The following is a 26,866-nucleotide window of genomic DNA, read 5'->3' as shown; positions in this document are numbered from 1 at the left end:
CAACTGGTTGGGACTGCACTCATTTGGTTCCATTCTCATCACCTGGAATAGCTGCTCTTCTGTTGTGCAGAACTTTTGTCCTAGGTTAATCATAGAATTTTGGACACTAAGGGCAATTTATCATGAAATGAAATGAAAATCGCTTATTGTCACGAGTAGGCTTCAATGAAGTTACTGTGAAAAGCCCCTAGTCGCCACATTCCGGCGCCTGTCCGGGGAGGCTGGTATGGGAATCGAACCATGCTGCTGGCCTGCTTGGTCTGCTTTAAAAGCCAGCGATTTAGCCTGGTGAGCTAAACCAGCCTCATGGCCAATTCACCCAACCTGCACATCTTTGGACTGTGGGAAGAGAACTTTTCTCCAATTAAATATTGGGAAGACCTCTCTGGATGCTGACTCCATCACTCTCCATAGCAAATGTCTGAGGTTGAACCAAACTGTTCATAATTGTTGTCATAATTGATCCCGGGATGAGTTTCTGATCACATATCTGTGCCTATTTTCACCGCTGTAACATCACCCAACTCTCCACTGCACAGCTCACCTGTTGCTGAAACCTTCATCCATGGCTGTTCCACCGCATTCCTGGCTGGCTCCCCATGTTCTACCTTCCAAACACCTGAGGTCAGCCAATACTTTCCTGCCCACCTCCTCACTCTAACCAAGTCCCAATTACCCATCACACCAGTCTACATTAATTCCCAGTTTGAAACTCTGCTGTTTTAAAGTTCTCGGGCGAAATTCTCCGACCCCACGCAGGACCGGAGAATCGCCCGGGGCCGCCGAAAATCCCGCCCCCCGCCGTGGCAGAAATTCTCCGCCACCCGGGAATTGGCGGGGGCGGGAATTGCGCCACGTCGAGCGGCGAGCCCCCTGCGGCGATTCTCCGGCCCGCGATGGGATGAAGTCCCGCCACTGGGAGGCCTCTCCCACCACCGAGATTTGAACCACCTCTGGTGGCGGCAGGAGCGGGCCCCCGGGGCCCTGGGGGGGGGGGGGAGGGGCGCGCGGGGTGATCGGACCCCGGGGGGGGCCCCCACGGTGGCCAGGCCCGCGATCGGGGCCCACCGATCGGCGGGCGGGCCAGTGCCGTGGGGACACTCTTTCTCTTCCGCCGCCGCCATGGCCTACACCATGGCGGAGGCAGAAGAGAATCCCCCAGCACGCATGCGCCGGTGGTGACGTCAGCGGCAGTCACCGCCGGCGCATGCGCGAACCTGCGAAGGCCTTTCGGCCAGCCCCGGCGCCGGGAGGCGGGCGTCAAAGACCGTTGATGCCGGTTTTGGTGACAGTCGGCGTGGTGCCAACCGCTCCGGCGCAGGCCTAGCCCCTAAAGGTGCGGAGAATTTCACACCTTTGGGGAGGCCCGACACCGGAGTGGTTGGCGCCACTCCGCTACGCCGGGACCCCCCGCCCTGCCGGGTAGGGGAGAATCCCGCCCCTCATACTTGTTTTCGATGCTCTTTAATAATAATAACAATCTTTATTGTCACAAGTAGGCTTACATTAATACTGCAATGATGGTACTGTGAAAAGCCCCTAGTCACTACATTCCGGCGCCTGTTCGGGCACAGAGGGAGAATTCAGAATGTCCAAATTATCTAACAGCACGTCTTTAGGGACTTGTGGGAGGAAACCGGAGCACCCGGAGGAAACCCACACAGGCACAGGGAGAACGTGCAGACAAAACTTGTTCGAGAAGCTTTGGTTATCTGCCCTAATGTTTCCTCAAGTGGCTCAGTGTCAAATTTTGCTTGATGATGCTATCCCTTTGGGATATTTTACTATTTTAAATACAAGTTGTTTTTGTTATTTAATCCCATTTCTAGCATACCATAAAATTAACCGATAGAAAACAATTCATCCTAATTGTTATTACACTGCATGAGAGTAAACAAACCATATTCATTCAACCATACCTGCATATTTTCTCGAAGATCAGTTGCTTCCCGCAATTGCTGGATAACAGTCTTGAATATTTCATCCACAGATTTTATCAAGATTGTTCTCATGTTAGCATACTCTCTTGATCTTTTAGCTTTTCTCACAGAAAGGCCACGTTTGTGAGGTTTCCCCCCACCTCTCCGGTTTGTAATTGCCACATGTACAAATAATGAGGCATGTGGTAGAATTTCACCTGTCAGTGATTGAAGCGGCAGATGTCTGTATCCTGGTTGCAAGCATTCAAAAGGAATTGTATACTGAGCAATAAACTCGTCTCCAATATAGTCATCATCCAGAACCACAAATCGCACCATTGCCAGCTCAGGGAGGTTAATCTGGAATTCAAAACTCTCATCAAAAATGGGGTTCTCTCCATTTTGGTTAACCGTTTTAGTTCTTTGTTCTGCACAGTCTGCAGGTATTCCGTGGATCTCAACATACACGTAGGGATCTACTACATCACCTTTCGAACCTGAGCCTTTTGGTTTTGGAAAGTTTTGGCCACTAATGATTTTGATGTGGAGTAGTTGGGGAGAAACGCCTGGCACTGAATCCTTAGTATTGGCACTGAAATAGGAGACTTCTTCTCTCATGATGGCAGGACGAAGTACGTATCCACAATTCCCATTCTGACGGAACCAACCAATATTAAGGTCCATCATTAAACCAGGTGTCTGGTAATTCATTGCTACTACTTGGCAGCCACACTTCCAAAAGTCCTGAGGGTTCATGTTACTCGAATCTATCCTCATTGGACTGGGATATATTCTAGCAAGGAAACGCTTATTGTAATTCACAAAGTCCTTTGGGTATTCATTAGCAAGTTTACTGGCAGTTACCTCATTGAATGAACAAAATTCCCAACATTTCTGGTTTTGAAGTGAGTCAGGAAAGTCTTTAAACATTATAGATTTACAAAGAGTCACTATGTCTGAGAGTTCTTTGCAAAGTTTAAATTTTCTGTTTGGAACTACATTCTGCTGGTCTGTATTCTCACCTACCACCTTTTTTGCCATCTCTGCACCTTCATCTTCATCTGTAATATCACCTGCAAAGCCTGTGATATTTGCTGGTAATTTTCTTGCCTTTAACAAAATTTTGTGCTTAAGGGCTTCAGGCGAGGGTAGGTAACTGTCATCAACACTTGGGGGGTTTGTGTACAGTTTGTCTCCAAAGGTTTGTTTCATATGTTGGATCATTATATTCTGCTGTTGTAATGAACAGTGGTTTTCCAAACATAAAATCAAAGGGTATTCCGATGCAACAAAAGCATGTTTGTTAATTGCATCAATTACACTGCAGAAGGCTATCTGTGATGTCATTGTGTGGCCTGTATAGACGATTGGTTGATTGTCGGTTCCATCCCATGCATCCACCTCAATACTTCGGCACCCCATTTTCAGAGCACGAATATACCCTGTGATATCTGACGGACCTCGGAACTGATCCTCAATCAAGTAGGTGTTGTGTGATGCGTTAATGTAATAATGAGACACTGGCTGAGTCATGTCCTGACAAACTTTCTTGTGCTCGGGATCAAATATATGGCACTCTGATGACATGAGGTACTTGGTAAAACCATCTAAGGAAAGCCAACCTTTTTCCTGCCCTTCTTTTGATGGCTCATACTTCTGAATAATGTTCATGCTCACTTGCTCTGTAACATGTGGCATCCCCTGCTCTGCCTCCAAAAACATCATCAGGTCCTTGGAATCTAGAAATTCTTTATTGCTTGAAAATTGAACTAACAAAAAATATATTTCTGGTCTTGTGCAAAGCTCATGATAAACTTGTGCGAGTTCCTCTTTGATAACTTCAGTTCCTATTTTTTCTTTTGCTTTGTGCAATTCTTTGAATTTCAATTCAATTTTGCTATTTTTCAGTCCAGAGTTCAGATTCTTAACAAGCTGCACAGCTTTGTGAAATGATATATGCCCTACATCTTTTGTATCAGCGGCAGCAAAAACACTTGAAAGCCATGATGCCCGCATGGTATTGTGACTGCTCTCTATCATATCTAGTGTGTGCTTCCCATAGGAGATTAGGTACCGTAAGCCTGTAACCCAAATATTTGCTACATCTGCAGAATTAGCGACAAGGTCTAATGACTCATAGTTTTCTCCATAAATGATTGAAAATGCACTATCTTCTGAAATATGATCATAAATTGCATTGGTGCGAAACATTTCTGTATTTTTTCCTGTTCGAACCTCTTTGATTGATGTTACATCAATTTTGGCTTTATCCAGTTCTTTCTTTGAAGGATCCCATCTCAAGGATTGCATATCTGCATCCAAAAGAAAATAGCGGTGGTAGACTCTGGAATTTGAGCGAATCTTTTTAAGTTCCGAGCCTTCAATCATTGAATTGATGCAATCGCTGGCACTGCTGATCTTCTTTTCTGTTGGCATGCTGCTGAAGGAGACTGTTTTCTTTCTCTCCTTTCGTTGTCTGGTGCCATCCTGAAAAAAAGAAAAAGTCCTATAAATACAAATGTTTATGTGCAGTACCTTTGATAACACATGCAAACCTCTGTTCTTATTGTTTGGCGAATGGGTGGAAGGGCCAAACATGTGGAATTGCTGTACTGTGAGACTACAAGTTACTGATAACGGTTGCAATAACCAACATTAAAAACAACAAGGGTAGGCGGTATATTTGTCTCCTTTGTATGTCAAGTATAATCAGTTTAGTGAAGCAACTCTGCACAATGAGAATGATGACATGGAGGTTGATTCTTCATTCAATTCAATCCAATATCCTAATAGGATCAACGTGGGGCATTATAAAGTGCCAATTGAGGAAAAGAAAAGGCAGCACGGTAGCATGGTGGTTAGCACAATTGCTTCACAGCTCCAGCATGGTAGCGTGGTGGTTAGCACAATTGCTTCACAGCTGCAGGGTCCCAGGTTCGATTCCCGGCTCGGTTCACTGTCTGTGTGGAGTCTGCACGTTCTCCCCGTGTTTGCGTGGGTTTCCACTGGGTGCTCCGGTTTCCTCCCACAGTCCAAAGATGTGCAGGTTAGGTGCATTGGTCATGCAAAATTGCCCTTAGTGTCCAAAATTGCCTTTAGTTTTGGGCCGGGTTACTGGGTTATGGGGATAGGGTGGAGGTGTGGGATTGGGTGTGCTCTTTCAAAGAGCCAGTGCAGACTCGATGGGCCGAATGGCCTCCTTCTGCACTGTAAATTCTATGAAAAATCAGAGACATCAATTACTCGGGAGTTTGGAGTGAGAGAAGCCTAATAACAGCATAAATGAAAATCTGGCTTTATCCCCTTGCTGGACAGAGAATCCAAAAGGCCAGACAGAAAAGCATTGCTGAAAATTGGAAGGGATATAACCTTAAAAACAATTACATGTTACTTCTTTAAACAAATTATACACCAACCAAGGTTGGTATCCCAATCCCCTTCTTCCTGACTGGATAGTGCTAGAGAACCTTAAATATTTCACAGCGTACGAATTACAAAATAATTTTGTGATTTCACGCCCCCCCCCCTCCCCTCACTTCAATGGAAACGGCACTGTATGATCAGAAGTTGAGCTCCACAACTTTCTGATAGATGAAAATGTTTTACGTACAAAAGACTGAGTAATAACTATGATCTCTACGCATTTGTGATACCAATAGGCTGCTTATTCCAGCAGTTTGCACTGCACACATCTAAAGTTACACATTGAGAGTAAAACTTCAAGCTAATCATCACCTGCATACTATCCACTCAAACAAAGAATGCTATTTTCATTTATATTGAATTAAATAATGAAAAAAATTCTACTGTCAGAAAAATATAACCAACACCTCCATTAATTTTTACCATTAAGTAGCATTGGGATAACATCTTTTGACAGTGTGCACCGCATGGCAGCAGGGGCCACAAAATAAAATAGATGTTGTTTGAGATGCATAAAACGCACTAGTTACCTCTCAGTAAATTGCACAAAAGTTCACTGGCACCACTTAGATAATGCCATAAACCTAAGAATGGTTATGTCAGATTTAACAGAGAACTGCAGGCATTACTCACATTGTACAATTCTTGATTTAAACAATTTTGTTTGCTTCTTTCAGGTAATGAAAGTGGTACCTCTTGTGGAGTTCCTGCCTCTGAGCCAGAAGCTCTGGATTCAAGTCCCACTCCAGAACTTGATGATATCAACCTGCAAATCCTTCCCCTCTGCCTACTGCAGGCGGCAAGAGCAGGAAAATCACCTAGTCAGCCAGAACCAGCAGACTGTCACAGAAAAGCACTGCAGTGCCCTCTCAGGCATAACTATGGACCAGCGTATGGAAGCCCATGGTCACCAATGCCCTTTTACAGCATGGTCACTGGAGAGAGAAAGAGAGAGAGAATGATAGGTGACCCAACGTCCCTGAGGTATTTAATAACTGGTGCAATGGGTTTCTTACAATTTTTGTTTGTCTTCTTGTTTTTCAGTCTTACTCTTTGTGTTTTCTTCAATGTAGGTTAGAAAAAAGTTGGGAGTTTATTTGCGCAAGATCTTAGAAATTTCAGATTTTCTGCATTTCACTGTTTGAGACAGTGGGCGGAATTTTCCCATTTTTGTTCCAGATTGTCAAGCTCTGACTGAAAACCAATGTGTAGCTTTCCAGCTGCACAGCCGAAGATTTAGTCCAGATTTTCAAGCATTCTGGGAAAATAAATCAGGGGGCTGAGTGAACAGCATCAGTATGGGGGGGGAAGACAAGGCTGACTCCAGTCCCCGGAACAATCTCCAGCCTCACCCCTCCAGCACTGTAGTCTTGGGAACAATCTCCCCCCCAACAAACCCCAGCACTGCAATGTTGGGGGCAATCTCCCACTCCCAGGCTTCAGCCCTCCCCCACACACATAAGGGAACCCTTCCATGGAGCTGCCTAGAGATCCCACCCCTGCAATGCCCCCGGTGCAAGTTGGCACTGCCAGGTCCGCTCTGCCAACCTGGTGGTGCCAACTTGAGCCAGATAGAAGTGCCAGGGCACTATGTGGGCATGTTTCTCCCTCTCCCTTACCTTTGCGCTCCCGGGGGAACCCCGCGACAGATTCATCTCTTTAAAAGGCTGTCGTAAACCTCGTTGATGTGATGTCCTGTCAGCGATGTGTGAATATTCAGTGAGGGGATCATGTGGTGGGGGGCTCACTAATTATATGTAAATGCATTAAAATGTATTCCAATTAGGTTCTCATTCTTTGTGAGCGGGAATCGTGGTGCATCATCAGCGAGCAAAGAAACTTTGGTGACAATTGTGTTTCCGGACTCTCGTCCGCGTTGCCATTCTCACTGATGATTAACATGGGCGCAAAATCGTCCACATGAGCAAGAGCATATATATAGAATCTACAGTGCAGAAGGAGGCCACCCGGCCCATCGAGTCTGCACCCGCCCATGGAAAGAGCACCCCACCCAAGTTCTTCTTTGAGTAAAAACCCGAACCTACCAAACCATTTTCAGAATGTGTTAAAATGCTTGACAAATCTGCCTTATTAGCAAGGATTAACTGGTATTTCCAGAGTGAGCAATTCAGAAAATTCTGAATCATAAAATTATCAATTTATTCAACAAATTCACATTGATATTTTTCTGATTTTCCCTGAGATAAACATGGATGTCATTCGCTTGGTGGATCTGTGAGCAAAGCCTGTTGCACCTTGATTCTCACTTAACTGCGATCAATAAATGTATAGTAAAGATTTTTGCCATTACTAATTTCAGTCAGCCAAGAATTTACCATTAAACTATACTTACAAGGCAGAAATAAACAGAGCTGCAAGACAGTGACTGCTTTCATCAACAACGGAAAACTGTCGGCTACTTGAAAATCAATGCAACGAATGAAGTGCTGAATTTACTTGTACTTACTAGTCTTGGATAGAAAATTTTATATTCAAGGACAGCACTTAAAAGGCCATTCAGGAAAAGTATTTGGCAAACATTGATTTTGTTAGTAAGAGGAACAATCACAAATCATGTATAATTTCATTAAAGAATAATACTGATGCTATAAATTAAATGCTCCTGTAGCATGCCATTTTGACCTTTGTCTACAAAGAAGTAAAAAAAATCAATCCTTCAATTTACACATTAAAAACAACCTTCAGAGCTTTGAAAATCTAAATGAAGAGTTTGTATATGTACTTACAATTAAGCAAATTTATGCACAGCCTTTTGGAAAACCTTGGCTCTTGCAAATTAATGCAGAGTGGGTATTTTGGAGGATAAACACAAAATACTGCAGTATAGATCCAAGAGACTGAACACCTTCAATTCAACACTTTGTCCTTTTAGATTTCATGCTAACTCATTGTAAAATAGAAACTTACAGCAAATTAGAGTGGATTTGAGGGCTGACAATGAAACACATCTGTTATGGGAGTGAGTCCAACTACTGCACCAGAGAAGAACGATTATGCAACAGTGAACTACAAAACATGGATTTTGTTTTCCAAGAATGAGGAAGAACCAAGAACTGAAATCCAGCAGAGTCAATAAGATATTTGCGCAGCATTCTGTAACCCACATTTTTCTGCCGGGTATTTAGTTTACAGCAGTTCGAGCAAATGCATTTCTTTTCCTTAACTCTGAAAATGAGATATGTTTTCTCTAACGTGATAATACGATCGATGGCTGGATCGTGTATTTTCATGCCAACACTACCAGAAGTACAGCTCTATCTAATTTGTCTGAACCATCCCACTTAGGCCCAACCTAAAGGGAACGCCTTCCAGCACACTAGTGTAATTTTTTTTCCTTGTCCCAAAATAAACTATACCATATAGCTTCAGCTGAGCTCTGTAGTAACATTCTCACCCCTGATGCCGGACGGCTTTGATGATTAAACCTTAATGCAACATTAGAGTATATAAGCTAGGATGACATTTTAGTGCAGCAGTGTGGGAGTGCTGGATTGTTGGCCATATAGTCTTTTGGCTGAGATGTTACTTCCCTTTCTTGTACGTCCATTCAGATTGACACAAGAAGTCACATGAACCTTTTGAACAAGAGCAAAGGGATTTTTCTGAAGTTATTCCGCAACTAACATCTCTAGAATCAATAATATGGTCCTTTACCTTGCTGTTCTTTGTGGGATCTTAGCTAATATGTTGTCTTCTAAACAGTAACGAGACAACAGAAACATTTGTCTGTGAAATATTTTGGGATATTATGAAGACATGCACATCTTTCCTCTTTCTTTCATATGCTTTGGGTGCACTAACTTGAAGTAAATCCAGAGTCAGCACCCAATTTAGCTCGAGAGAAAGAGAGAATCAGACTTCCTGAAGCAGCCAATCTCACACCACTTTGGCTTGTCACTACATGGATTGTGATTAAAAATATATTTAGCTTTATATTGGCTGCTTTAATTCTGAGATAGCACATAAGGGAGGTCAAATTTAACAATCTCCAAAATAAAAGGCAGCGCGATTGCAATGGACACAAACTTCATAATGCTTGCTAATTTAAATGATAGTAGTAGGCTTCCCAGCACTAAACACATTTTTGAGAGGTTTCATGTCTCAACAGGTTGCCCAAGTTCATGTAAGGGAAGCAACACTTACAATTAACCTGCAAATTATACACCAACCAAGTGGTTGGGAAAGATTGTCCAAGGTAGTGTCGAAAAAAGTTAGGTGGGGTTACTGGGTTACGAGGATAGGGTGGGGGTGTAGGCTTAAGTAGGGTGCGCTTTCTAAGGGTTGGTGCAGACGCGATGGGCCGAATGGCCTCCTTCTGCACTATGAATTCTAGAATTCTATGACAAAGAACTTAGAATAACAGTTGAAGGGCAAAGAGTGTACTTCAAGGTTCGTTGGTGCCAATGTGGAGGCTATTGTGCAGGAGGGTACAGTAGGGACATGGTCCTCTGTCAACAGAGTACAACGAAGCCCACCAGATAAACTCTCAGAAGGCAGCGACTAGACAGCCAGTGCTATCAAAGCAAACAATGCAACCCAAGGATCTGGATGCAGTGCTACAAGAAGTTCAGGTGATCAAGGTCAGTGAATTTATCCTTAAATGCCGTATCCATGCAAACGAACTGCTAGCCTTGCATACTGCACAATTCACCACACTTCATCACTCATCTACCAAAATGCTCGAGCAAACATGACTTATACTTCACATTCATAAGTTCACTTCACCCTCACACACTTAGCACGGCTGCATGCCTCAAATCCATATTTCACAGCTTGAACACATTGTCAGCTATTTAACTATGACAGTCGTATAATTCAAACATATTGCTCCATATGCACTTAGACTTGCAGGACAAGGTGGCGCACAATGGCAGACAGCAAAAGCTAACCAGTGGAAGCCTAACATGGTTAACTCAATGCATTGTTGCAATGATTCTTTATTGGTTACTGGTTTGGTTAATAGCCACTGCTTGAAGAAGGAGGCACAAATCTAAAATGTGGGGCTAGACAATTTTATTTTTCCAAGTTAAGACAAGTTCATCTCTATTGCATTTTCCACTTTCATAATGTATTCTGCTTTGATCTAAGGTAACTTTCTGAACTTATAATTTTCCATCATCGTCATAATAATAATCTTTATTGTCACAAGTAGACTTACATTAACACTCCAATGAAGTTATTGTGAAAATCCACATGTCGCCACATTCCGGTTCCTGTTCGGGTACACAGAGGGAGAATTTCAGAATGTCCAAGTTACCTAACAGCACGGCCGCGATTCTCCGCAACCACGATGGGTGGGAGAATAGCGGGAGGTCCGCTCCCGCACCTCCCGCTATTCTCCCCCCCCCCCCCCCCCCCCCAAAATGGCGTGTCCGGTTTTCTGACACGCCGCTCGGAGAAACGCGGGCCGCCGTTTTACACAGCGGCCCGCGATTCTCCGACCCGTATGGGCCGAGCGGCCTGTCGTTCCCGACCTGTTCACGGCGGCGGCAACCACACCTGGTCTCTGCCGTCGTGAACATGGCGCGCCATGTAAGTGTGGGGCCTAGGGGGGTCGGATCGGTGGCCACCGATCATCGGGCCGGCGTCTCAAGGGGCGCACTCTTTCCCCTCCGCTGCCCCGCAAGATCAAGCCGCCACATCTTGCGGGGCGGCTGAGGGGAAAGACGGCAACCGCGCATGCGCGGGTTTGAGCTGTCCAACCCGCGCATGCGCGGCTGCCATCATTAGGCTCCGCCGCGGCGTCATTCTTGGCGCGCCGGGCCTTGAGCCAGGGACAAGGCCCGGCCGCCTAGTTTCCCGGTACGGCCCGCCTATCCCCCCGGGTAGGGGAAAAGAGGGGGCCGGGAGAGGCTTCCGACGCCGTCGTGAACCTCTCCATGTTTCACGACGGCATCAGGCCTTGCGGAGAATTCCGCCCCACATCTTTCGGGACTTGTGGGAGAAAACAGGAGCACCCGGAGGAAACCCACACAGACACGGGGAGAACGTGCCAACTCCGCCCAGACGGTGACCCAAGCCGGGAATCGCATCTGGGACCCTGGTGCTGTGAAGCAACAGTGCTGACCACTGTGCTACCGTGCAACCATATTCTGTGAGATGGTCATAATGGCCAATATCATGAGAAAAGAGAATGGAATAAGTTGAAGGCACTGTGCGTCCATAAAGGCACCTGAACTTTAGGTAAAATGAAATACACAAGTAGTGTTGTGTGAGTCTGATGCAGCAGACATACAAAATGTTTAGGCAAGCTGTGAGCAAAATAAAAAGAGGGAAATAAAGAAGGAAGACTGCAATAAGGGATTTTATGAATTCAACATAAAAGTTTTGAGATCTTTGAAGTGAAGCCCAACAGTGATTTAATTAAAAGCAAAATATTGTGAATGTTGGAGATCTGAATATACCCCAGAAAGTGCTGGAAAAACCCAGTGGGTCTTTCAGCATCTGTGGAGATTTGAAGACTTGAAACTTTTAACGTATTTCTCTCTCCACAGATGCTGTCAGACCTGAAAGCACTACCAGTGATTTCATTAATTTGGTCATGTAATTTAGTTTGAATTACCATATTAACTGAAAAGAACAAGAGTAAAAGGATATGGTATAAACCTATATAGCAGTGACATTTGGGAGACAAAAGGCTACCAAATGAACTACTCTGGATAGACATCACTAAAATATCCAAGTGAATATTGGGGGTTGGATTTTTAGCTCAAGGCAGGGCCAGGACTGATGGTAAATGGGCACGGAAATTTATGCCGACTGCCCCGCTCCATCTGCATCACATTCAAAAGCTGTGAATAACCAACTGACCCAACTTGAAGCCTATTAACAAAGGTATACTGAGGTTTTTCAGGTTCCTGGAAGCAGTGGGGAACAGTTTTGCTGCTTGGGGTTGTCCATACAGTGGTGGCCAGGCTGCAAAGGCCATTTTTCAATTTACGTTTGAAAACATTGGAGAGAGGGTGCCTCCATTTTGAAGCACCCTCTGCCTCACTCATCCACCATGACATTCTGCTTCTGCTTTTAAGCTGCAGGACCACTAATAGGCCCACAGGCTTAAAGAGTGTGCCTGCCATCCTTGATTGAACGCCAAACCCGCTCTCTGGCCATTAATTGACCACCCCAGGCAAAATCGCATTGAGTGAACGTTTCTCAACAAGCAGACATCTGACTCCCATTTGAACCTGAAAGCAGGATTCAGAAGCCCACAGGGGAAATACTGCCCTCGGTGTATACCGATTTCACATCACCCAAACAATCTAATGCACTCAAATGTAGAGCTCGGAAAATCAAATCCTCTTTTATTTGTTCTGAATATCAACCTTTATCCATTGTTTATCAATCAAACTATTGTTCACAGCACTGTTACTCATCTCATCACTTCTGGAGATCTCCCCCCCCCCCCCCCCCACCGCCGCCGCCGCAGTTTCCCACATTATGGGCCTCAGACTGCCCACTCTACTTCTTTTCCAAAATCCACAAACAGGACGCTCCTGGAGTGGGCCTCCATCCATCTCGGAAGATGATGGACCGCTCCCAGGGGGTTTGTCACTTCTGTATTCAACATCGTCTGTTGAGGCTGTAGGGATCAATTTGTGCATGGCAACCCATTCTGAAGTCAATGGGAATCAGAGGAAATCTCACCACTGGTTTGAGTCATACCTGGCACAAAGGAAGGTGGTGTCGTTGTACGAGCTCAATCATCGCAGCTCCAAGACACCACTGCAGGGGTTCCTCAGGAAACCCTGACGAACCATCTTCAGCTTATCATCAATTAACTTCCCTCCATTATAATGTCATTATAATGTTCACTGATGATCGTACCATGTTCAGCATCATTCGGGACACCTCAGGTACTGAAGCAGACCGTGCCCATATAAAGTAAGCCCTGGACAACATTGAGGCGTGGGCTGATAACTGGCAAGTAATATTCATGCCCCACAAATACCAGGCAATAACTATCCAAATGTGAGAGAATCCAACCATTACCCCATGACATTCAATGGCATTACCGTCACTGAATCTCTATCAACATCCTGGAGGTTACCACTGACTGGAAACGGAGCTGGACCAGCCATGTGAATACTGTGGCTACAAGATCAGGTCAGGGGCTGAGCATCCTTCGGCGAGTAACTCACCTCCCCAAAGTCTGTCCACCATCCACAGGGAACAAGTCAGGGGTGTAATGGAATACTCTCCACTTGCCTGGATGAGCACCGCTCCAATACCATTCAAGCAGCTTTCACCACCCAGGACAAGGCAACCTGCTTGATTGGTACTCTATCCACCAACGCTAACATTTACTTCCTCCATGACCAGCACAAGCGGCAGTAGTGCATACCATCTACAAGATACATTGCAGCAACTCATCAAGGTTCCTTTGACAGCACCTTCTATACCCACGACCTCTACCACCTAGAAGGGAAAGGGCAGAAGGTACATGGGAACACCACCGCCTGCAAGTTCTCGTCAAGGCACAAACCATCCTGACTTGGAACTGTATCGCCGTCTTTTCACCGTCCCTGGGCCATAATCCTGGAACTCCCTCCCTAATAGCAGTATGTACTGACACAACACGGGCTGCAATGGTTCAAGAAGGCAGCCCACCGCCATTTTCATAAGGGCAATTAGGGATGGGAAAAATAAATGCTGGCCTAGCCAGTGACGCACACGTTCCGTGAAATAAATGTTGAGAAATCCCTGCACAGTGGTGTACTTCCATATTCAGCTCTCTGATCCTAATATTTATCTGATGCAGCTGTGGTGGAAGATGTTTTTCTTGGCTTTCATAAGCTGTCCATGAGTGTTTGTTTTGAAATACTCGCTTTCGGAGCACTGCTCCTTCCTCAGGTGAATGTAGACGTGGGTTCTAGAAACATTTACATAGACAAAGTCAAAGATGTAATACGATACTTAGAATACAAGTCTTGCAGGTAATTAAGTCCACAGGTCCAGACGGAGTGACTGGAGAGAGGGATAATCACAAGTCAAAGAGGTGCGAATTGTTTCAAGCCCCAACAGTTGGTAGGATTTTGCAAGCCCAGGCCAGATGGTGGGGAGTGAATGTAATGCGACATGAATCCAAGATCCCAGTTGAGGCCATACACATGCGTGAGGAAGTTGGTGTTATGGGCTAGGGTTTAGAGAACCCCAAAGTGTATCATGGAATTCACCTGACCCACAACTTTTAACAGATTGTAGTATGGGGAGCACACAGTCCACTCCACAAGCATGGTACAGCAGAAATGGAAAAGTATTTTTTAAAGCAAAACAATGTTTATTCTATGAACTCAAGTTAACCTTTTTAAAACGTACAGTGAACATCTTAGTAACCATTAATTCAAATACAACCCCCAAAGACTGCAACACTAAGGAACACTTTCCTTTTAACATCCATAAGACTTAAAAACAAAACCTTTAGCAGAAGCACCTCAAGTTTAACTTCACTACTGAGTTATCATGTTGAAATAAGCAAATGAACATTCATAAGCTTGCAGAGATTCACACACATCCTGCTGTGACTGCAGCTTCTAAAATTCTAAAATTTCTGCAAAACTAAAATGAAACCAAACCCACCCTGCAGCAAAAAGCCTAAAGTGAAAGTAAAAAGCTGAGTCAGCCCAGCTCCACCCACTCTCTGACATCACTGCAGTAATAAACACCCATTTCTTAAAGGTACTCTCACATGACACTCGGCTATAAGTTTTATTTTATTTCCTTCTCTTTTCATGTACTTAATGATCTGTTGAGCTGCTCGCAGAAAAATACTTTTCACAGATCCTTGGTACACATGACACTAAACAAAATCTAGGCGCCACGGCTACTGAGGGAGAGGGGGTACAGAAAGCGTCCAACATTGCCATAGTTTGCTGACAGTTGTGCCGCTGACTGGGGGAACTTTTGCCAGGGCCGGCGGAGGGGGGTGGGGGTGGGTGAAGAGTAGCGGGGGGGTGGCCATGAGGTGGGCCTGTGGAGTCGGGGTGGACAGATACATTGTCGCCGCAGCCTGCAAGGCAGCCATGCAGCTGCACACACCGCTGACTGCCCACTGTGAACCTAGGGTCACGGGTCGCATGGGTGTCCCCCAGGCCACCCCCCTAGGTGCCCTCTGGCCCTAGCTGACCCATTAGCGGGATGGACACGCCATAGCGCAACCAGTGCCAGCTTGCTGGCTGGTATGAGTGTGTGTGGGGAGTGGAGTGCTAATATGCTGCTGTAGCTTGTCAGCCTCTCAAGTGTCAATCTCGACCCCGGCGAATCCGACAGTGTTTTCCATTGGAATCAACAGCGTTACACTAGCCCCTCAACAGTTGCTGAATCGGTCCAGGTGCAACGCCATTTTGCTGTTGTAGCAGTCCACGAATCCTGCCCCGGTGACAACGCTCAGTCTCAGGAACGGAGAATCCCACCGATTAGCTTTAGCATTTGGAATAGTGCATCTGCATACCTGTTTGGCAGAGGTTCTGTGACCACAAGTCACTGGAGATGATTTGGCAAAAACCACTGATCAGTGCACTGTCAAGATCATGATGTCTCTTGATAAAGATTCAAGGTTATAGCTATGAGATCGTAACAGTCCTGGGATGGCCACACCACATACAATGACTAGGTCTGTAAAATTAAACTGTACTTCTGAATATTTTATATTCCAGAAACATTTAAGAATATTTCTGCTCCACAATACCGTGGTAACGTGCAACTTAAGTATACATTTTAGCAATCAACCTTTTGCAACATACATCCACGACAATTACTTTCAATGTACTTTACTGCTAAAAGGGTCCAAAATTGACTGTATTTTGTGATCATGGAAACTCCATGTATAAATATAACATTTGAACACACTTACAAATTCTATCCAGCATTTTAACATAGATAAAAATGTGGTGTTACATTTAGAGAACCACTATATCAGTTTCAGCAAGGTCCCAGGGGACCTTTACTGTTGGCATCAGCGCTGCTCTCCAAAGATTATTCCTCAATAAATTTGATCACACTGCATTCCACTTTCATCAACAATTGGCAGCATCTTGCTTTTTGAGATTTTAGCGATGGTTCAAATAACAACTAATTAATTTTCTCTGGATTCAGCCTTTTTTGGACCATAATTTATTCTCCTGATTTTCTCCCCATTTTGACGTGAAAAATTAAAACTGAAAGACACCCCAAGGTGCATCAGTGAAAACAAAGCTCCTTTAATATTACAATTGATGAGGATGATTCTGAAATAAGGAGGTATACAAGATTAAATACTGTCTGTGCAGGTTGTGTAATGATCAATGCAATTAGTACGTGTGTAAATAACTTTATTTATGGTGTTCAAATGTGATAAATAGGAGATTATGAGGACTTGATTTGTGAAAGAAAGTAACCTGCTGTTCACAATGTCGTGAGTGTGTGTGAATAAGTGTTAGTAACAGATGGTGAGTAGTAACACTAGTCACTCTAAAATCCACCTGATGAATGCAGTGAAAACTAATCATTACAGTATAATAAGGTTTCCAGAATTAAAAGGGATATTTTGTGGGTTTTTTTTAAACATGTGCATGATTCATTAGGAAACCAGTCCAGGGGTAGGCTGAGTAACTTGGTGTATCAATGTCACTCTGAACTGTGATGTGGAAATGCCAGCATTGGACTGGGGTGAGCACAGTAAGAAGTCTTACAACGCCAGGTAAAAGTCCAACATGTTTGTTTCAAACACTAGCTTTCGGAGCACTGCTCCTTCCTCAGGTGAATGAAGAGGTATGTTCCAGAAACATATATATACTGTATCTGCATACATATGTTTCTGGAACATACTTCTTATTTCGCCTGAGAAAGGAGCAATGCTCCGAAAGCTAGTGTTTGAAACAAACATGTTGGACTTTCACCTGGTGTTGTAAGACTTCTTACAATACTCTGAATTGTGCTATGGGTGTGGTGAGTCTCTTGCATTGTAGAGAATCTGTTTGCAGAGTCTCAGCTGTGGGAAAGCCTTACAAGGGTGAATGAAAATTAGAGCATCCATATGATCCACTAGAGTCCTGGAATCGAGTAATTTCCTTGCTTGTTGAAGGAGGGATGTTAAAATTCAAAAAGAACACTCCCAAAATTGAAAAACATGCAAAATTATCCCTTTGAGTGTTGTGCTAAATTTGCCTTCGGTTCAGGTATCTGACAACATTGGCAAAACCGTTATCCCAAGGTGGCTGGAATGTAAGGGGTAGGAAGGTACGCTTCAGATGTACAAACCTTCATTTGGCCGCATCTGGGATCGTGAGTTCAGTTCAGGCACGGCAATCTCAGTAAGGAGTTTTTTTATTCTTTCACGGGATGTGCATTTTTGATGTTCCTTGAGAATGCATTGGCCTTCGAAGGGGCTTTGCACATAATAATTACAATTATATCAGGGCAAAAATAATAAAGCAATATAGCAAAAATAGGAACATATTACCTGAATGGGTGTAAATTGAGAGAGGTGGATACTCAGCGAGACCTTGGTGTCCCCGTGCATCAGTCGCTGAAAGTGAACATGCAGATAGAGCAGGCAAATGGTTGGCCTTCATAGTCAGAGGATTTGAGTATAGGAATGAGATGTTCTACTGCAATTGTACAGGGCATTGGTGAGGCCACACCTCGAGTATTGTGTGCAGGTTTGGTGTCCGTATCTGAGAAAGGATGTTCTTGCTATGGAGGGAGTGCAGCGAAGGTTTATATGAGGAGAGACTAAATTGGTCAGGATTATATTAATTGGAGTTCAGAAGAGTGAGAGGAGATCTCATAGAAACTTACAAAATTCTAACAGGACCAGACAGGGCAGATTCAGAAAGAATGTCCATGATGGTGAGTGAGTCCAGAACTAGGGATCATAGTTTGAGGATAAGGGGTAAACCTTTTAGGGCTGAGGTGAGGAGAAATTTCTTCACCCAGAGAGTGGAAATCACTACCACAGAAAGTAGTTGAGACCAAAATGTTGTGTATTTTCAAGAAGGAATTAGGTATAGCTGTTGGAGCTAAAGGGATCAAGGTATATTTTGGGGGGGGGGGGGGGGGGGGGGGGGGGAGAGAACGAGGATAAACTGAATTAGGCGGGACAAGAAATAAAAGTAAAAGCTAAGAAACATTAAAAAATGGAGCTCAATATGGCTCAGGCGAAAAAGTTACTGAGACCTTTGCAAAAATTCAACTCCAAGTTGTAGCTAATTAGGGCCATAATCTATTGTCCATTTCAAGTTGCTCATAGAAAACCACGAGCTTCATGATTATTGCAGTGCTAGTTGCATATAATGATTGTTTTACTACCAGAGTGGGCTCCTTGAGCATTTCAGAAGCATTCTGTGGAAGGGCAGCAGAGGGCACAACATCAAAGCTGGCAGCGACCCCACCGGCTTGAACTCCTGAAGCCTCAAGGGAATTAAGAGTTTGCTTGTTGGTTTCCCTACATGGCAGATGCCCTGTCCATCATTGGTTAAATATGTGGAGGTGGTGGTGGGATTAGGCCCTTAAACGGACAATTAAGGGCCTCAATTGGTGCTCTGCTGCGAATGCCACACGCAACCCTGGAATTAATTATGGGGGAAGAGGGGAGGAGAGGCGGCGGAATCCCCACCACACACGCTCCGCCCAATTGCACAACCTCCTCCACCTCCGAACTCACCTCCAGGAGTTGTGAGCGGAGTAGCAGCACTAAATTTTGCCCCTTAAATGTGAACAAGATTTTGTGATACAGGAATCGCCTTTAATTTGCAGATGACACTAAAGTCAGTGGAGTTGTGGACAGTGCAGAAGGATGTTACAAGTTACAGAGAGACATAGATAAGCTGCAGAGCTGGGCTGACATGTGGCAAATGGAGTTTAATGCAGAAAAGTGTGAGGTGATTCATTTTGGAAGGAATAACAAAGGCAGAGTACTGGGCTAATGGTAAGATTCTTGGTAGTGTGGACGAGCAGAGAGATCTCGGTCTCCATGTCCATAGATCCCTGAAAGTTGCCACCCAGGTTGAGAGGGTTGTTAAGAAGGCGTACGGTGTGTTAGCTTTTATTGGTAGAAGAATTGAGTTTCGGAGCCATGAGGTCATGTTGCAGTTGTACAAAACTCTGGTGCGGCCGCATATGGAGTATTGTGTGCAGTTCTGGTCGCACATTATAGGAAGGATGTGGAAGCATTGGAAAGGGTACAGAGGAGATTTACAAGAATGTTGCCTGGTATGGAGGGAAGATCATATGAGGAAAGGCTGAAGGACTTGAGGCTGTTTTTGTTAGAGAGAAGGTTAAGAGGGGACTTACTTGAGGCATACAAGATGATCAGAGGATTAGATAGGATGGATATCGAGATATCCTCGGATGGTGATGTCCAGCATGAGGGGACATAGCTTTAAATTGAGGGTAGATAGATATAGGACAGATGTCAGAGGTAGGTTCTTTACTCAGAGAGTAGTAAGGGCGTTGAGTGCCCTGCCTGCAACAGTAGTGGACTTGCCAACACTAAACGCATTCAAATGGTCATTGGATAGGCATATGGACGATAAGGGAATAGTGTAGAGGGACTTTAGAAGGGTTTCACAGGACGGTGCAACATCGTGGGCCGAAGGGCCTGTACTGCGCTGTAATGTTCTATGTTTTATGTTTGTGCCAAATTAGGTAGGGAGTGTTTGCTTAAAATACACAGTAGCTGAAAATCAGGCCACCTGGACTCTTCCAGATAGTAATTCAAAAAATTAAATACTGCAGACACTGGAAATTTTAATTAAAAATGGTAAATGCTGCAGCACCTGACGAAAGAGGAGTTAATGTTTCAAGTCATCCAAGTCAAGCTGATCAGAATCTCACACCCCGACGCCATTGAGGGCATTAGTGCACGCACAAGAACAAATGGGTACGAATCAGGAGACCAGGAGTAGGCCATTGAGCCCGTGAACCTGCTCCACTATTCAGTAATATAATGGCTGATCTGAATGTGGACTCAACGGCACATTCCGTCTACCTCCAATAATCTTTGACTTCCTTGTTAGCCAAGCATCCGATGGATGCCTGCAGTGAGGGCTGATTGTGATGTCTGTCTGGGTTTAATGCTGATTTTAGTGACAGCGCTAAAGCCATCGCTTAATTTTGCACAGCCAAACATGCATTTGGCAGGAAGGCCCCCGAAGCAGTGCTATTTAAAGGGATAATCTATTACTTTCAGGTTAGTTGCTGACTATTTCAAAATATTTGATGGTTTCCAGTTTTGTTTGAAGTTTCTAAAATCCACAGGGAGCGGTATGTGATGTTGGACTTTGTTCATTTTACCTATTATGTTGTAGTCTAAGGATGACAGAAGTTACCGAATCCATATCTGGCAGTGAGTGGTTCGTTCAGAATGCTTGAAATCAGGGCAGAGGCCTCTCAGAACAGCCGTGGCAGCTGGAACGGAGAGGAGGCGATGGATTCTTAGCAGGACACCATATTTTCCCAGGCAGTTCTCCTTCCTGAACTGAGGAACAGTGTCTCAGCTGTCCACATTTCAATACAAACACTCTTGATAAAATAAGGCACATGCTGCTGCTGCAATTGCAGCCTCAGAGCAGGGGAAGAACAACATGGCCAGTGGCTCTGAAGATGACTGTGTCCATGAACCTTTACCCATTTAGCTCCATTCAGGTTGCTGTGGGTGAAATTTGCAACATCAAATAAGGAAGTTCAGCGAAGTTCTTGTTTTTCAAGATACGCAAACACATTTATTTCTCTTTTGCCAGAAAGAAGCAGGTGGAGGGAATGGCCAGCTTTATGAGATCAGAGCCTTTCCCACTGAGCCGGGTGTCATTTACTGCATTCATATAGCTTTGTGGGTGCGACATGTCAATTCTCAGATGTACTGCAACTGGAAGGTGTTTCACTCCCTCGACATCCAGTTGGTGTGTGCCCATACACAGTGTATCATGTAGGACCATGCCCGGTATCCTGGCACACACTGGAGAGTATGGGTTCCGAGCTCTCCACGGAAAGAGCACAACATCGTGGGCCGAAGGGCCTGTTCTGTGCTGTATTTTTCTATGTTCCCTCCTTGTTTATTCCTCCCTGCTTCTTGAAATTGTCAACAGGCTTTCTAACAGGCCTGCCAAGGCACCATACATTTCACAGTGTGAGCAAGCTGAGAGATATTTCAGATGGCGGGGCTTCCCATCCCGCTGTCCGAAGAGTTGGTCGGGAGCACATCTCCACTAACTCTGCCTGCCCTGCAGCCATTTCATGCTCGAATGAATGTTTTTTTAAATAAATTTATAGAGTACATAATTCTTTTTTTTTCCAATTAAGGGACAATTTAGCATGACCAATCCACCTACCCTGTACATTTTTGGGTTATGGAGGTGTGACCGCACATACACGGGGAGAATGTACAAACTCCACACGGACAGTGACCTGGGGCCGGGATTGAACCCGGATCCTCAACGCCATGAGTCAGCATGCGAACCACTTTGCCACCGTGCTGCCCCCGCTCGAATGAATGTTAATTGGCTGCAAGTGGGGCTTCTACCACTCATTCAGGAGGAAGTGCAACTTTAAAGAGCTGTTAGTAAAATCCGACTGGACGGAAAGGTGCGTTTTCAGGGTCTCGGGATGCAGAGGGTTTGGAAGATCTGGGTGGTCGATAGTGGCCGATTGGGGTATTGGGGGAGAGGCCGGGTTAGAAGAGGGGGGGCATCTCTTAGAGGTGCCCTGTCTGTCCAAGGTTAGAAGGGGAGACATCTGATAGAGGTGCCCTCAACCCCATATTCCTGCCTGAGGCCTAAACTGATCATTTTTGGGATACACCCACACCCGGAAAATCCTCCTGCGAGCCAAAATATTGACATGGGACATAAAGCCGGCCTTACGTGGCCTGAATTGGGCGGGCATCCAAGGCCACGCCTGCTCCAGCCTAAAATCGCTGAGAGGCAGGGGCGGGTAAGAAGCCAGATAGAAGTCTGTGCATTCTATTTCACCCCGCCTAAAAACCTGTCAGTGGTGGGGCATGGAATTCAGGCTATGATTGTGAGACTTGCAGCGTTTCTAATTACGTGATAGTGAGGTGAAGCAATGGGTGTACGGTATGAGTCATGACTGATAGAGAGGTAGGTGGGTGATGGTGCTATGGTGTATTGAGGAATGAATGAGCTCCTGGTGCAATTGGTAGAATATCGCAGTTAAAGATATACTCACCGACCTTGATCACTTGCCACTCGTTTGATGTTGACACTTCATCAGTTCCTCAGGGCTAGACTTCTGGCAATGACCAACATGGCGATCTAGCTCCACTGTTTATCTGAGGATCGCCTAGACCCTTCACATAGATAGCATCATTCTTCTTCCTGTACCAAGTCCTCCAGTGTTACATCAGAAAATATCTGCACCTTCTCTCTGCCATATTATGCTATTCTTGTGAAGTTCAGAATCTTTTCTGAAATGATACACAGCACCTTTTCTAGCCTGAATGCACTTTAAGAGTTGCAAGTTGGTTTTAAGTAGTGGAGGCCAACTTTAACTCCTGCTGGTCCCTTTTGATTTTCTAACCCTTTCTCAACTACACGAAACACTGGATGCTCACTCCCATTCTTTAAATCAGCTGTAAGCACAAAGTTTGCAGACTGCCTGCATCAGAAACAATGGGCAGCGAGAGGTTAATCACGCATCACGGTTCTGCACGATTTCCAGGGGTTACCAAATTGTGCAGTAAATTCTATTTCCAAAATGTATATGCTTAACATAGAAACATAGAAAATAGAAGCAAGAGGAGGCCATTTAGCCCTTCGATCCTGCATTTATTATGATCATGGCTGATCATCAAGCTCAATACCCTGATCCCTCCTTCCCCCATATACCTTGATCCTTTTAGCCCCAAGAATTATATCTAATTGTTTTTTGAAATTGCACAATGTTTTGGCCTCAACTACTTTCTGTGGAAATTAATTCCACAGACTCACCAATCTCTGGGTGAAGAAATTTCTCCTCATCTCTGTCCTAAAAGTTTTACCCCTTATCCTCAAATTATGAGCCCCAGTTCTGGACTCCCCACCATTGAGAACATTCTTTCTGGAGCTACCCTGTCTAATCCTGTCAGAAATTTCTAAGTTTGTACGAGATCCCCTCTCACTCTTATAGGGCGGAATTTTCCGCAAGGCCCGACGCCGTCATGAAACCTGGAGAGGTTCACGATGGCGTCGGAAGCCTCTCCCGGCCCCCTATTCTCCCCTACCCGGGGGGATAGGCGGGCCGTACCAGGAAATTCGACGACCGGGCCTTGTCCCTAGCTTCAAGGCCCGGCTCGCCAAGTATGACGCCGCGGCGGAGCCTAATGACGTCAGCCGTGCATGCGCGGGTTGGACAGCTCAAACCTGCGGATGTGCGGTTGCCGTCTTTCCCTCAGCCACCCCGCAAGACGTGGCGGCTTGATCTTGCGGGGCGGCGGAGGGGAAAGAGTGCGTTCCCTTGAGACGCCGCTCGACTATCGGTGGGCACCAATCGCGGGCCAGTCCCCTCCCGAGCATGGTCGTGGTGCTCGATCCCCGATCCACCCCCCCCAGGCCCCACACTTAACTGGTGCGCCATGTTCGCGACGGCAGCGACCAGGTGTGGTTGCCGCCGTCGTGAACAGGTCAGGAACGGCAGGCCGCTCGGCCCATCCGGGTTGGAGAATCCGGCTGCCCGCGTTTCTCCAAGCGGCGTGTTGGAAAACCGGACACGCCATTTTGGGGGGTGGGAGAATAGCGGGAGGTGCGGGTGCGGACCTCCGGCTATTCTCCCACCCATCGTGGTTTCGGAGAATTGCGGCCATAAACTCCAATGAATATAATCCTAACCAATTTAGACACTCCTCATACGTCAGACCCCCATCCCAGGAATCAGCCTGGTAAAGCTTTGCTGAACTCCCTCCATAGTGAGAATGTCCTACCTCAGGCAAGGACACCAAAACTGCACACAGTACTCCAGGAGTGACCTCACCAATGCCCTATACAATTACAGTAAAACATCTCTATTCCTATTCTCGAATCCTCTTGCTGTGTAGGTCAACATACCATTTGTCTTCTTTACTGCCTGCTGTACCTGGGCACTTACTTTCAGTGACTGATGTACGAGGACACCAAGGTCTCGCTGCGTGCCCATCTCTATCAATTTGCACCCATTCAAATAATAATCTGCCTTCCTATTTTGGCTATCGAACTTGCATAAAAAGAACTGTTTTCTTTGTCAGGACAGTGAAACCCAAGTACACAATTACTTGTCTTTATTACTTCTGTAAAATAGTTAAGGAGGACTATTACGTAAGCTTACGTAAGGTTGAGGAAGCAAGGATCTGGCACGGTTCTAGAGGGTTACAAGGTACCCAGGAAGGAAATCAAAAATGGACTGAGGAGAGCTAGAAGGGGGCATGAAAAAGCACTGGCGAGAAGGATTAGGGAAAACCCCAAGGCATTCTACACTTATGTGAGAAATAAGAGGATGATCAGAGTGAGAGTAGGGCGATCAGGGATAGTGGAGGGAACTTGTGCCTGGAGTATGAGGAAGTAGGGGAGGTCCTAAATGAATATTTTGCTTCAGTATTCACTAGAGAGGGACCTTGTTGCTCATGAGAACAGTGAGAACCGGGTTAATAGACTCGAACAGAAGGATGATGTGCTGGAAACGTTGAAAAGCATCAGGATAGATAAGTCCCCTGGGCCTGACGGGATATACCCAAGGTTACTACTGGAAGCGAGGGAGGAGATTGCTGTGCCGTTGTCGATTATCTTTGCGTCCTCACTCTCTACTGGAGTAGTACCGGATGATTGGAGGGAGGCGAATGTTGTTCTCCTGTTCAAGATAGGATTTATGATTATTTAGAAAAACAGTTTGATTAAAGATAGTCAGCATGACTTTGTGAGGGGCAGGTCATGCCTCACAAGCCTCATTGAATTCTTTGAGGATGTGATGAGACACATTGATGAAGGTCGGGCAGTGGATGTGGTGTATATGGATTTCAGTAAGGCATTTGATAAGGTTCCCCATGGTAGGCTCATTCAGAAATTTAGGGGGAATGGGATTCAGGGAAATTTGGCTGTCTGGATACAGAATTGGCTGGCCGAAAGAACACAGCGAGTGGTAGTTGATAGAAAGTATTCCGCCTGGAGGTCGGTGGCCAGTGGTGTCCCGCAGGGATCTGTTCTAGGACCTCTGCTCTTTGTGGTTTTTATAAATGACTTGGATGAGGAAGTGGAAGGGTGGGTTAGTAAGTTTGCCGATGACACGAAGGTTGGGGGAGTTGTAGATGGTGTTGAGGGTCGTTGCAGGTTACAACAGGACATTGACAGGATGCAGAGCTGGGCTGAGAAGTGGCAGGTGGTGTTCAACCTTGATAAATGTGAAGTGATTCATTTTGGAAGGTCGAATTTGAATACTGAATACAGGGTTAAAGACAGGATTCTTGGAAGTGTGGAGGAACAGAGGCATCTTGGGGTCCACGTACATAGATCCCTCAAAGTTGCCACCTAGGTTGATAGGGTTGTTAAGAAGGTGTATGGTGTGTTGGCTTTCATTAACAGAGGCATTGAGTTTAAGAGCCGCAAGATTTTGCTGCAGCTTTATAAAATCCTAGTTAGACCACACTTGGAATATTGTGTCCGGTTCTGGTCGCCTCATTATAGGAAGGATGTGGATGCTTTGGAGAGGGTACAGAGGAGATTTACCAGGATGCTGCCTGGACTGGAGGGCATATCTTATGAAGTAAAGCGAAGAAGGTAGAGAGGTGACTTGATAGAGGTGTACAAGGTGATGAGCGGCATGGATAGAGTGGATAGCCAGAGACTTTTCCCAGGCTGGAAATGGCTGTCACGAGGGGACATAATTTTAAGGTGATTGGAGGAAGTTATAGGGGTGATGTCAGAGATAGGTTCTTTACACAGAGGATGCTGGGTGTGTGGATTGCACTGCCAGCGGAGGTGGTGGAGTCAGAGTCATTAGGGACATTTAAGCGACTCTTAGACAAGCACATGGACAGCAGTAAATTGAAGGGGTGTAGGTTAGGTTGATCTTAGATTAGGATAAATGGTCAGCACAACATCGTGGGCTGAAGGGCCTGAACTGTGCTGTACTGTTCTATGTTCTATGAGGACTCTCTCACCTTTACTGCACATCTATCACAAAATGGTTCATATGCTTCAGTATATGTTCAGTATATTCAAAATATTCAGGTCAGTCAAAGCAGAAAAGGGAAAAGGATGGGTGTTTTGTTGTGGCTGGTGGTGCCCTGTTATTCTGTACTTCTCAAAAAAAATGAGACCAAGTGTGTGGGAGGGCAGCTAAACAAAGCAACACGGAAGCGCCATGTTCAGCATGTAAATCACCAGTTGTCCACCCCTGTCAGAGGCTGGAGACATGTGCAGTACAGCAACATGGTTCAGGCCCAGCACAGATATATGCAAATTAGAACCTAAAGTCAGCTGCTAAGGTGCAACTAACATTTCAGTGAATCCATTCCCATCCTCAAAATAACAAATCCATTATCAAAACGGAATGGTGAAACATTCCTG

At 45.3% G+C, this 26,866-nt stretch overlaps 1 protein-coding gene across 8 annotated transcripts in view; it reads right to left on the bottom strand.

The window, feature by feature from the left end:
* Nucleotides 1-26,866, bottom strand: part of LOC119966335 (inactive phospholipase C-like protein 2) — a 380,595-nt gene that overhangs the window by 187,064 nt on the left and 166,665 nt on the right. For 4 of the 8 annotated variants that reach the window (XM_038797824.1, XM_038797823.1, XM_038797825.1 and 1 more), the window contains one exon: nt 1,920-4,406. In XM_038797824.1, coding sequence (XP_038653752.1) covers nt 1,920-4,406 — 2,487 coding nt within the window. Of the gene's footprint in view, nt 1-1,919; nt 4,407-5,975; nt 6,228-8,089; nt 8,410-10,521; nt 10,577-26,866 lie in introns of those variants that run through there. The other 4 variants (XM_038797828.1, XM_038797829.1, XM_038797826.1 and 1 more) reach the window with 4 other exon arrangements.

The sequence above is a fragment of the Scyliorhinus canicula genome, chromosome 5 (genome assembly GCF_902713615.1).
Source record: "Scyliorhinus canicula chromosome 5, sScyCan1.1, whole genome shotgun sequence".
Taxonomy (NCBI): Eukaryota; Metazoa; Chordata; class Chondrichthyes; order Carcharhiniformes; family Scyliorhinidae; genus Scyliorhinus; species Scyliorhinus canicula.
This window is presented reverse-complemented; position numbering and strand designations above follow the sequence as displayed.